Source organism: Thamnophis elegans, chromosome 2, assembly GCF_009769535.1.
Source record: "Thamnophis elegans isolate rThaEle1 chromosome 2, rThaEle1.pri, whole genome shotgun sequence".
In the NCBI taxonomy this organism is placed as follows: Eukaryota; Metazoa; Chordata; class Lepidosauria; order Squamata; family Colubridae; genus Thamnophis; species Thamnophis elegans.
Window position 1 is genome coordinate 7,379,436 of NC_045542.1, and position 13,469 is coordinate 7,392,904.

At 43.3% G+C, this 13,469-nt stretch overlaps 1 protein-coding gene across 2 annotated transcripts in view; it reads left to right on the forward strand.

The window, feature by feature from the left end:
- Positions 1-9,058, forward strand: part of EMD (emerin) — a 27,229-nt gene extending 18,171 nt beyond the window's left edge. For both annotated transcript variants that reach the window (XM_032210815.1, XM_032210814.1), the window contains 2 exons: positions 2,138-2,196; positions 8,268-9,058. In XM_032210815.1, the coding sequence (XP_032066706.1) occupies positions 2,138-2,196; positions 8,268-8,532 (324 nt within the window). In that variant the 3' untranslated portion in view covers positions 8,533-9,058. The remainder of the gene's footprint in view (positions 1-2,137; positions 2,197-8,267) is intronic.
- The last annotated feature ends 4,411 nt before the right edge of the window (positions 9,059-13,469 follow it).

Genomic DNA, 13,469 nt, shown 5'->3' on the forward strand with positions numbered 1-13,469 from the left:
TCTAATCTTTATTGCCCTGCTTACAGAAACTGCTCCTCCGGTTAACCCTGATTCCATTGTCACAGCTAAGGCAAAGCGCCCATTGATGTGAGTGGCGTTGAGTTGGCCACGCCCACTTGCTCACATGGCCACCGAGCCCCACCTACCCAGATGGTCATTAGGGCAGAGAACTGGTTGTTAAATTATTTGAATCCCACTACTGCTCTTCTTTTAAAGTCTTTTAATCCTGCTCTGTCTCTGGGAAAGCTCTGTGCTGGCGAAACTCTCCCCAAGGTACACATCCAGAGGTGGGTTCCTACCAGTTCACACCAATTTGGTAGAACCGGTTCGTCAAATCTACCGAACCGGTTAGAAGAGGTTCCACCAGAAAGCAGGCCACACCTACAGAAGAGGTTCCAAAAATTTTTGAAACCCACCACTGACACACACACACACACACACACACAGAAAGAGAAAGAAAGGAAGAAAGAAAGGAAGAAAAAAAGAAAAAAGAAAGAAAAAGTGAGAGAGAGATGAAAGAAAAAAAGGAAAAAGGAACTGAGAGACAAAAGGAAGGAAAGAGAGAGAGAGAGGGAGGGAGAAAGAAAGAAAGAAAACACATGGCCGGCAAGCCACTCCCACCAGGTCACATGGCTGGAAAGCCACTCCCACAAAGGAGGCCACTCCCACAGAGTAGGTTAGTAAGTTTTGAAACCCACCACTGTACACATCCCTAGACAGAGCAAAAAAGATATCCAGGTGGGATTAACATCCGAAACAATCAAGGAACGATTCCTCTTACAACTCTGGATAGATAATTTCGATTTACGACCACAGTTGGGGCCAGCCTCTCTATTGCTAAGCAAGGCAATTCTTTTTTAAAATATATATATTTTTATTTTCAAAACAAACATACAAATCCTTCTTTACATACTGTTGAAAGTGTATCAGTTGGTTACAAAAGGGTTTTGTGCATCTCTTCCACCGTCATCAAATGTAATTCATATTAATTCTAATATCTTAACTCGGATATTTATTATATTACCATCATCATGCCTCCACTTTTATTTGACTATGATTATTTAAACATCCTTCATCATAAAATATACCAAGATTTAATACATAACCACATACTGGCATTTCATTTACTTATTTATAAAATCCTCCATTAACATTAAATCCTCATGTCCTATTCTAGCTAAACATCCATAATATTTAATACCAAAATTTTCTAATCCTCCTTTCCAAATCCCTGTTTACCATTTACATCCATTTCCCTTATATTATACTCATAGCATGTGTATAATTTATTATCATTATCCTTTCTTTATTTACCTATATCCTATATCATAACATTTCCCCCCTAATAATTAAAACTTAGCTGTGTCTAATTTTGTTCTTTTTTAATTATTATTGTTATTAATAACCTTTATATATAGTCCAAAAGTATTTCTAACCTTCCCTTCACGGGTAACAGTCAATATTCATATTCTTAAGTGGTCGCACCCAGTTTTACAGATAGTTTTGCTACAGTTGTTAAGCTAATTACTGCAGTTAAGTGAATCGTGTGATCATTAAGCAAATCCACTTTCTCCCATTGGTTTTGCTAATCAGAAGCCAGCTGGGAAGGTCACACAGGATCAGGGGTGGGTTTCAACCAGTTCGCGGCGGTCCCTGCGAACCGGTTGGTCGCCGAACCCGGAAGTAAGTAACTTCCAGGAACGGCGAAGGGCGCGCCCGCCCGCCCGCGGTCCTTACCCGGTTTTGATGAGTTCTGCGCTTCCACCCATGCGGAAGGAGCAGCTGGAGCATCGTGCAGACGCTAGTACGCAGGCGTGCACCGCACGCGTGCACGAGGACACCGCCGGCCCCATTCCAACCAAACCGGTTGGAACAGGGCGAGAAACCCACCCCTGCACAGGATGATCACCTGACACACACACACCCCCCCAGGATGCTGCAACTGTTGCTAATGCATGCAGGTTGCCAAGCAGCCAAATTTTGTGACCAGGGAGGATGCTGCAATAGTCATAAGTTGAGAGGACCGGTCATAAGTCAATTTTTTTCAATACTGTTGTAATTTCACGTGGTTGCTAAACGAATAGTTTGTAAGTGAAGGGCTACTTGAATACTCACTACTATCCATATTTTCTTTCAGATTGCAGAGCCATATCCCTACTCTTCCAGTGAGAAGGACATGTCAGCTGAGACGTACAGGTAAGAAGGGTCAGTGCAGAGGCATCAGTAATATATATATATATATATATATATATATTTTCTAATCCCAAGAATGTCTTGTGGAATGGGTTGTTTGGTTTGTGGTGTTCTGACCCAGCCCTAGCAGAACCAAGAAACAGAACCCCTTGCCCGCCAAAACCCCTTTTTATTTAGCTACTGTGAATTCCTGGCATTCCCACACAGAAAAGTCCAGGCAATAATCCTTCCGAGGGTTAAATGAAGTACAGACCTTATCGGTTCTTGGATAATTGCCCAGGGGGCGGAGCTTCCAGCCACAAAGCTGTAAATCAAACTCTCTCAAACAGATTCTGAGACACGAATCACAATAAGCAAAGCTTCCTAAATCGAACGGTTGTTTCCCACAACTCCCCTTTAGCTTGTATTTATTCTCCAGCCAAGGAAGGGCCACTCAGGTGTGCCTTTCTTTCTGCGTCTCGGCTCATGGTACTCAATTATTCTCCTCCCCTAGCAGCTCTGCGCATAAGCGCATCTGTAACAGGCCCCAGCTGTTCTTCTTCCCCACTTACCTCTGACTCCAAAGGCAGTTGGGAAATGTCATAAGGCCCTGGCTCCATCTTTGCTTCCGACTGGAGCGCCCATCAGAGCCTTCCCCAGACTCCAGGACTGGCCCGGGTCCTCCTTATTGTCCAAGCTCTGCCTCCAGCTCTGCTGGCAGCTGGCAGGCCACAACATGTGGGTAGATGCCTTCCTGTGGTTCTTTGACAAATGTAGATTTGATGACCTTGAGGGTAGTCAGGTGATACTAAGTTTTGATTCAAAAACCAGGAAGGGTTTCCAAATGAAAACAACAGATAAATTATCTTTAATTCACACAGTCAATTTTGCCTTCTCCATCATCTTTATGATCCATTTTTTTCCATTGTGGGAATTAGCCTGTCTTTCTACCCTTGTGCATCTAAGATTCTTGCTGTTGTCAACATATATAGTAGTAAAGTTTTTAAGTTAACTTAGCAAGGAGGAGCTAAGTTCAATGTAAAGAGGTTATCAATTTTTCTATTCTTTTTTCAAATATATTTTAGACTGTTTTTGTTAAAGATTTATACCGTATATGGGTTCTGGGAAGCCGGGGGAGGAAAGGCTGGGGGTGGGGTGGGGGGAGGGTGGGAGGGAGGGATGTATAGTAGGCTTGACGAGGGGTGTTAGATTTTAAAGCAATATGATTGCACATGTATACTGTCTTCTCTTATTTTTTTCTTTAAAACTAAGATATATTAAGTATATTGATATGGAAGCATAAATACCATCAACATAGAATGGAGTTTGCTCAGAAGCTGAAATACACCAAGTGAATGAGAGGAAGAGAGGAAAACAGAGGAGAGAAGAAAGATAAGAAGAGAGTGATAGGAGAGAGGGTAAGGGGGAAGATGAGGTTGATAAGGAGGAGTGGAATGAAGAGAGAGGAGAAGGAGAAAGGAAGGGGAAGTAGAGTAGAAAAGGATGATGGAGGGAAGAAAGGAGGTAGGAGAGAGGTAGAAGAAAGAGGTGTATGGCGAGCAGAAGAGCTAATAATGGGTTTTTATCTTTCTGGGTGTTGATGGCAAGAGGAACTGATGTAATTACTACTTAATACAATAGGACAGTGTTTCTCAACCTTGGCAACTTGAAGATGTCTGGACTTCAACTCCCAGAATTCCCAGCATTTGCTGGCTGGGGAATTCTGGGAGTTGAAGTCCAGACATCTTCAAGTAGCCAAGGTTGAGAAACACTGCAATAGGATATTGGCTATGTAATAGTATACATGTGATTATATGTTATGAAAATGGAAAATAAAAAGTATATTTAAAAAAAACATATTGTAGTAAAGTTTTTGAACACCACCAGGATTATGAGCATTGCTGCAGTGATCAAAATGTGAATCTTTTGCAATCTTTGTGAAAAATCTGAAAGGCAGGGTAGCATCAATATACAAATGATGAGTATTGGAAATCAGGTGAGAGTAAGAGAAATTTCATATCATGCCAGATGGACAATCTAGTCTAGGAGGCCTCAAACCTACGGTTGATAAGGTTCTTCTGCACAGCACTCACTGAGATGAACTGCATCCCTGCATTTCATTTCCATGGAGCTTATCTTGTCAGCAATGGTTTATTTATTATTTATTTATGTATTTATTTATTAGACTTATATACCGCTTCATAGGGCTTTCAGCCCTCTCTAAGCGGTTTACAGATTTTAGCCAATTGAGTCAGCAAATTGCCCCCACTGTCTGGGTCCTCATTTCCCCCACCTCGGAAGGATGGAAGGCTGAGCCGGTGAGATTTGAACCGCTGAACTGCAGATAACAGTCAGCTGAAGTGGCTTGCAGTACCGCACCCTAACCACTGCGCCACCTCGGCTCCTTAAAAGTTTACTTCGTCTTAATTAAGGGGAAAAGACAAAGCGTCTGTTTTTGTCTTTTTATAGTCATCCAAACATTTTAGGTTTTTTCTCAATACAATAACAAATTACTGGCTAGTCTTTGGTATGAAACAGTTTGCTCATTCTCTTTCTCCCTGTAACCTAATTTGCCAGCATCATTGAAAGGCTTTATTCTAGGAAAATAAGTTTTTGGCTCTGTCTAGTCATTATTAAGGCACCTCAAAAGAGAGAAATATTCCCTGGATTTAGGGAAAGTCAAAGCTGCTGACAGCATACTCTATTTATTTGGGATTTAAAATGGTTGCCCATCGCCACCAAAGCAGGTGGGGGGAAATCTTAACATGCATTCTCAGTAAATCCAAGGCTACCCTCTTATTTTAAAAATACATTTATTGGACAAAAGGGCTTCTTACTCCATTTGAAAAGGTATTTGTATTCTGGGAGTGTGTCATGGGAGCTCTCAGCAGTGACTGCCATTGGAAAGAGTAAATAGGAGGAGGTTATTTACAGAAGCAATAGGAGTAACAGTGTAGTGATAATAACAATGCAACAGAGTTCAAGGGACCTTGGAGGTCTTCTAGTCCAACCCTATACAATTTGAGACAAGTGGCTGTCCAGTCTCTTCTTGAAAGCCTCCAGTGATGGAGCATCCATGATTTCTGGGGGCAACTTCCGTTCCACTGGTTGATTGCTCTCACTTGCCAGGAAATTTCCCCTTGTTGCCACAGTACCACTTACAGGTAGTTATCAATTTACGGCCACAATTGAACCGAGCATTTTTGTTGTTAAGTGAAACACGTGTTAACTGAGTTTTGCTCCATTTTACGACATGTCTTTCCACAGTTGTTAAGTGAATCTCTGCAGTTGATAAATTAGCAACCTGGTTGTTAAATGAACCTGGCTTCCCACATTGACTTTGCTTGTCAGAAGGTCGCAAAAGGGGATCACACGACCCCAGGGCACTGCAACGGTCACAAATATGAACTCGTTGTTGTACTGTTCTAGAGACTAACTTGATGTTGTACTTAATAACGGCAGCAAGACTGTTGGTGGCGCAATACCGGAAGAAGGAAGATTTGCCTAGTATTCAAGAATGGACATTAAAAGTAACAAAATTAGCACACATGGCTAAAATATCAGCATATCTTAAGGACCACTCAAATGAGAAATATAAACTGGAGTGGAGAAGATGGATTGATTATATTCAAAATAAATACGGGACTAAGAAACTCCAGATAGTTTTTGACTGAAAAAGCAAGGAACGATATAATCTGTTTAGAGTTAGCCTAACAAAAGAGGAGTTAAAACTCAAATGAAAGATGATACTAACTTTCTTTAAGTTTATTTTAGAACATCTTTGTTAAAGATTTATACCCTGTATTTGTTCTGGGAAGTCGGGGGGGGGGGGAAGGTTGGGGGGGGTTCAGGTGGGGAGGGTGGGAGAGGGGAGGTAAATATTTATAAAAGCTTTTTTTTAAAAAAAAATTCAATTAAAAAAAATATGAACCCGTTGCCAAGCATCTGAATTTTGGTCGCATGGTCATGGGGATGCTACAAAGGTCACAACTGAAAAATGGCCATGTCCCCTTTTTCAGTGCCATTGTAACTTTGAACAGCCACTGAACGAACTGTTGTAAGTCAAGGACTACCTGTAGTGCCACATTGCTGCAGTGGGCAAGGCCAGTCACAGGACATGCATTTCCCAGAAGGCAAAAGGAGTGAAGATGCTCCAATGACGCTCCCTCTAATGATCCAGAGTGCTCTCTTATCCCTGCTGGTCTTTCTCTGACCTGGGGAGCTGCATTTGGGGACGAAGCAATGGACCGTAGCTATACCTTCCTATCTGTTAAGAATGCCTATGAGATACCCAAGGGATTCTTGTAAATCAAAAAGAAAATGTCACTCTTTCCTCGCTTAATATAGAGAATATTCAGAAATAATTATTAAAGCTGTGTGGAGGTGAGTAGGTACCCAGGTGTGTAGGCAAATTGATCCCTGTTGTGGCCCGGCAGGAGCCGTTGGAGCTGTCCGCCAGACTCTGACAGCGAGGTGTCTTATGAGTTGGCCCTGGAGGAGGTGGAGGACCCTGGACAGGGTGCCGACTCCGAGCAGGGCAAGGAGAGACTAGTTGGCCACCAGGTGGCGCTGGAGCCTTGGATCAGAGAGAGTGTTCTGAAAAACACTTGTGAGTTGTTTTGGGATGCACGCCGTCGAAGGGCTACTCGGCGGCAAGAACAACTGAGTAATTGTAGGAGATGATTACGCTTAGCTGATGCTTATTAAGATCCTCTCCTGATTATAAAAGAGACTGCTTGGGCCACGCCCTGTTTGCAGGAGTCAACGTTCATGATTCAGAGAAACCAACTTGGAGAAGTGGTTTGCTGTGAGAGCTTGTTTGCATTGCCTAGTTTTGTAGGACTTGCTGCCAGAGTGCTTATCTCTTTGTTTATTTTGGGCTTGCAGCCAACAAGAGTCTGGACTGATTAAAAGTATTCTTATTTACGTTGGTTTTAACGTTCGTTCCTGGACGGAGAAGGGGGGTGGGGTCAGAACAGATCCCTATGGGAATGCAATGAATTCCTATCTCTGAGATGGGAGCCGAAGAGGCGGAATGCCCTGCTGTAATGGTACGTGGGAATGACCTTGGGAGGCAGGAGGAAAAACTGCAGCCTAGATGTACTTCGATAAAATTTGAGCCTGAAGGAGGAGGGACGGCGACATATCTCAGAAAGGACTCTCCTCCTTTTCAGGAGATAAAAAGTAAGGAAAGAGAATACTTTCGGACTTGAAAGATCTGTTAATATATTCTTACAATTGATGCAGAGCTGGTACTCCTGATGTGCTTCTTGTCTGGACTACCTGAAAGGCTGACCTCAATCTTCTGAGATTCTTTTGTCCCTCTCCTCCATCAGGCTCAAATGTCATTTATCAGACCATTGTCTAGGCTGCAGCTCTGCCTTCTGCCTCCCAAGGTCATTCCCACATACTAGTCATTATACTTTCCTATAACAATTCTTGTAGATGACAGTAATTTCCAGTAAAAAGCAAGAAAGCAAATATTTTTGTCATTTTTTTAATCAGCAGACTTAAATATGAGCAAAATGAGCAAGCCTAAATTAGGACTATTGGCCGTCAAGTGTTGACTCTGCATTTATATTACTTATTATAAGCGATTTCTTAGTGCTTCTGCCAGAAAATTATACTGCAGTGAAAAAGAAGTCATAATGTGGACTGTATTAAAGACATTGAGCCGAGGTGGCGCAGTGGTTAGGGTGCAGTACTGCAGGCCACTTCGGCTGACTGTTATCTGCAGTTCAGCGGTTCTAATCTCACCGGCTCAAGGTTGACTCAGCCTTCCATCCTTCCGAGGTGGGTGAAATGAGGACTCAGACTGTGGGGGCGATATGCTGGCTCTGTAAACTGCTTAGAGAGGGCTGAAAGCCCTATGAAGCGGTATATAAGTCTAACTGCTATTGCTATTGCTATTCTCCAAGAGCTTAATAAAAGTTATGTAGGAAATCTCTTCATATCTTAAGAACCAAGTTTTAACCTAGATTGTATCAGGGAGATTTAACTGGTTCATGGGGGCCAAGAAAGATTGGAAATGCCTTGAGCTCTAGCTAAAGAAGGTCCTGGCATGTGCATTTACATTTTCTGTTTTGGGTTTGCAGAGACAGCAGTTCCTACCAGAGCGTTTTCCAACGAAAATCACCCGGCTCGTCTTCGCTGCAGGTGGAGGCCCGCCGTTCCATACATCCAGAACGCCAGGCTCAGGCGGTGGAGAAGACTTTGGGGAGCAATGCAGAAGCCAAGCGATACCTCCCCCTCTGGCTCCAGCTCCTGGTGTTCGGGCTGCTGGCTGCCTTCCTGGCCTTCATCTACTTCTTACAGGGAGGGGCTGGTGATAATCCCTTTGTCAAGTCTATTAGTCAGTGAAGTCTTGGCTTTTATTACTAAGGCTTTTTATCCCCAAGAGCCTAGGCCAATCTTAGCTGACCTGGTTCCCTTGGATGTCACAGCCCGTTGGCTGGCATGCTGTGATTTGCAGTCTTAACCCAGTCAGAGGGCATCGCAATGGCCAGGAGAAGCCTAGAATTTTGTGTGGGGTTTTTTTTTGGGGGGGGGGTGTAGAATGTTTTTGACAGTTAAGTGCCTTCTTGTCAGTTAATGGGGAGGGGGGGAAGGAAGTGGTATATTGAGAGCCAGAGATGGAAAAGTTTCTACCAACTTTCCAGAGATAAAGCTGCTCTCCATACTTGGGGCCATCCCCTTCCTGAAACCAGCTAACACGGGGCATTTTTATCTGCTGATTTTATAAGCTTGTCTTTATATCAGGAGTATGGGTGGCTTGTTATGAGGGGATGGGAGGGCACGGAGGGAAGAATTGTATCCTATCAATTGCTTTGTTGGTTTTAAATATACAAATGTACGGAATATCTAAATAAACCTCCTCATTTTTTAAGGTTGTCTTATTTCATTATTTCACCTCAGTCTAGAGCAGTGTTTCTCAACCTTGGCAACTTGAAGATGTCTGGACTTCAACTCCCAGAATTCACTGGCTGGGGAATTCTGGGAGTTGAAGTCCAGACATCTTCAAGTTGCCAAGGTTGAGAAACACTAGTCTAGAGACAATCATCATTTGTAAGCAGACATTGCTCACCCTCCCATTACTCCAAATCTGTTTAAGGTCAAATAGCTGAAGGGTGGTTTCTCCATAGCTTATATCATTTTGATTTGGCTGGCCGTGTAAATAAAGACAACATTAAGTCTTTTTAGCGTCTATAGGATTTTTAAAATTCTTTCGTAGACCACAAAAAAAAGTAAAAAGAAAGAAATTGAATTCACACACTTGGCCAATCTTTTTCCGTTTTTATTTTTACGCATGTGAGTGGAGGCAAAGTTCACATCTTTCTGAGATTCCCTCCACAAATCTGGAAGAACAGGAGGAAGGAACTGCATTCCCATGTGATGCTAAGCCAAGTTTTTAAACCAAGGTTGTTGAATAAGTCCCTTAACCCAACATGAACACATTGCAGCTTGGTGTTTCATGTTTAACCAACCACCCGATGAAGCCTTCGTGGTAGAAGGGGCATGTGTCGGGGGCAGTCATGTATTATTGGCAAGGGAATGTTTTGACGGGACTGAGGTAAGACTAGAAGCCTTGAGGGAACTCTGAGGATGTGAAGCCGCAGCGTGTGGGGCTACAGGAGGGTGCTTGACTGGGAACTGGGAGGGCTTCCTGTTGGGGTGATGAGGGCCTGGGAAGGGAGCAGAGATCAAGGAAGGGGATGCATGCTGGGGAGTGGGATCCCGTTGCTGCTGTGTCCTTCGTAATTTCTCCCGGACCTTTACGAACTCTGGTTGGCTCCCACCGGGATCTGTTGCTTCCTGTTGTTGATGCTGCAGATAAGAAAGAATACTCCTATGAGATATCCTTGAAGCGTCCACCTGCAAGGCATTTCCTGTCACTGCCTACAACAGTGTTTCTCAACCTTGGCAACTTGAAGATGTCCGGACTTCAACTCCCAGAATTCCCCAGCCAGCATTCGCTGGCTGGGGAATTCTGGGAGTTGAAGTCCGGACATCTTCAAGTTGCCAAGGTTGAGAAACACTAGCCTACAAGAACTGTAGTCATCCCGGTGGCTTGGCCCTCACCTGTTCCCGTCTCTGCTGCCATCGCAGAAGCTCCAGCTCAAGGGGAGATGGTTTCAAGCCACTCTCTGTCCCATCCCGGCGCCGGTTCCGATGCTCTAGAACCTGGAGCAGCTCTGGCTTTGATCGAAGGCTCAAGCCTCTGAGAAGGGAGATTGACACAATGCGGGGATTTCATTCATCCTAACCTGAGCAGATGAAGGGTTGTGACAAGCATCCACCCTCATTGAGCCCATCAACAAGATAACATGTACACGAAACCAGGAAAATTGACATAAAAGCAGACGACAGTTCTTTCCTTTCTCAGTCAGGCTTAGTTTGTCTACTAATGTAACACTTTAGAATGGGAACAGTGCAGAAAAATGCTACAGCAACCAGAACAAAGAGAAGAAATTGTGTGTGTGTGTGTGTGTGTGTGTGTGTGTGTGTGTGTGTGTGTGTGTGTGTGTTGGGATCCAGCCGTTTCGCACCTATTCGGGAGAACCGGTTGGTAACTTTCTAAGCAGTTCGGAGAACCGGTTGTTGGAAGAAATCTCATTTTGTTTTTTCCCACTCTACAGGGCTAATCCTGTAAGGAAGGCAGGAAGGAAACATTCTGATGTGGTTTCTAGCCTAATCTTTATTGACCTGCTTACAGAAACTGCCTCTCTGGTTAACCTTTATTACATTATAGCAGCTAAGGCAAAGCGCCCATCGACATGAGTGACGTTGAGTTGGCCATGCCCACGTGCTCACATGATCACCAAGCCCCACCTACCCAGATGGTCATTAGGGCAGAGAACCGGTTGTTAAATAATTTGAATCCCACCACTGGTGTGTGTGTACTGTATGAAGTTTCAATAAAGGATCCCCAGATTTCAGCATAATCGCCCCATATATTGTCTTAAATCGGTGAACGACTCATTCATAATTTTCAAAATCATCCAATATAAAGAATGATTGGGCAATAAGGTAATATTTAAAAAAACACATAATTATCTCTCACAAAACAATGATTCAAAAAGTTCTCCGTTGGCAAGTGGGGGAACTGAAAACCATTGTCCACCTAAGCTGAAGCTGGGCATACTAAAAAAACAACAACAACAAGAAATATTCCTAGATGTATCAACAAACATTGGAGATAAATGGGCTTGGTTTTATATCAACTCATAGTTCGCTTTCCTTTAAAAAAAACACAAAGTGGATATGTAGATAATGTTAATTTTACTTAACAACTTAACAGTAAATGGATTCGGTACTGAAACTGGTGGAATAACATAAATTTCCCTTCCTACTATGTATATTCCATTCTTTTTTAAGATGAGAAACAATAATTATTGTCTAGCTTCCTGAGTCAAAAATGCTTTAAACCTGCTATGGATTATGGAGGAAATTTGCTGTGTGTTTTGGCGTTTTTACAAATTTGAACTGCAAATGCTACATGTACATTTAATGTTTGGGTACAGCTACCATTCAAAGATCAAGATTTATTTCTGAATGAACAGAGCAGAGGTCTGAAGTACCTAAAGATACTTGAGAACAGATCATCTTACGTGGGGTTTTTTCCCCCTTCAATCCCATCCACTCAGAGCTCACCTTCTTGTCACTAAGATAGTAAACCTATCAGAATCTTCAGGTATCAAAGCCACCTGGATGTCAGCTCCTTTGATTGTCCTGATGAATTTGTCCAATTTCTTAACAACATGAAGCAAGTGGCATTCTGTTGCCTTCATCCAGAATGGTTTTTCAACTAGCCCAATCTACCCTAGAGTGGAGTCTCCAAGTTAATGTTAGCTTCAGAAGTTTCAAATTTGATAGCCTACTGCTCAGTGGTGGGTTTCAAAATTTTTTGGAACCTACTCTGTGGGTGTGGCCTCCTTTGTGGGAGTGGCTTGCCAGCCATGTGACCTGGTGGGAGTGGCTTGCCGGCCATGTGTTTTCTTTCTTTCTCTCTCTCTCTCTCTCTTTCTTTCCTTCCTTTTGTCTCTCTGTCCCTTTTTTCTTTTTTTCTTTCATCTCCCTCTCACTCTTTTTCTTTTTTCTTTATTTATTTCTTCCTTTCTTTCTCTCTCTCTCTCTCTCTCTCTGTTAGTCTGTCTGTGTGTGTGTGTGTGTGTGTGTGTGTGTGTGTGTAGCAGTGGTGGGTTTCAAAAAATTCTGGAACCTCTTCTGTGGGTGTGGCCTGCTTTCCGGGTCCACTGGTGGAGCCTCTTCTAACCGGTTCGGTAGATTTGACGAACCGGTTCTACCGAATAGGTGCAAACTGGTAGGAACCCACCTCTGCTACTGCTCCATCCATTACCTACCACCACTGGTCTACCTCCATTGCCTCTATCTCCTTTTGGATTTTTAAAGAATGTCTGTCTGATGCTCTAGATCAGAGCTGTTAAAGTCACATGCTGGCCACCCCCACGCTCGGTTTAGCAAAGAAGGAACAAGTTCCGATACATCGTGTGATGCCACCATGACAACGTGAGTTGGACACCTCTGCTCTAGATGATACCACCACAAAGTGGATGAGTTAACTTGCAAATAAAAGGACACCCCAAAGGTGATTTTCCAAGGGAACTTTTTCTTCACAAACTGAAGAAGATTCTTGGATGAGAAGCGAAATGTTTTCAGAGAACAAGAAAGCCCAGTTGTCTTTGGAAAAGCACCTTTGGGACAACTATAACCTGGTTGGTTGACAATCTCCATAGAAAAATAAAAGGACAAAAAAAAAGAGAGCTCCCCATCTTCTTTTTCTACTTATAGTAGGAGTCGGCAAACTTAAACACTCAAAGAACCATTTGGACCCATTTCCCTCAGAAAAGGGATCCACAAAGGTCCTAACCAGAAGCCCCCTGTTCACTTCTGGAGCTGACCGGAAGTTCCGTTCCCCCATCATAGAGTCTCCTCCTAGCACGGCATACGTTTTCCTCTACTTATCATAACCAAAAAGCCCTATCAATTGTGGAGACAACTGGAAAACCCTCCCCTTGCCATAGAGTCTTCTCCTGGTGCTTCTCCCCCCCCGGAAGCTCCTCTCAAAATTGTGGCGCCGACCGGTGACGGAGCCGCAGCAGAGGGAAGAAAAAGCCACATGCGGCTCCAGAGCTGCAGTTTGCTGACCCCTGCCTTATAGCATTAAAAAGCAGGCAGAGCTGATGAAAGTCTGTGGTTGTAGATGGTTCTTGCTGCCTGCACTAAACAAGTCCACTGATGATAATCAAAGGAAGAGAAAAAGAGAGCAGAGGGGGATA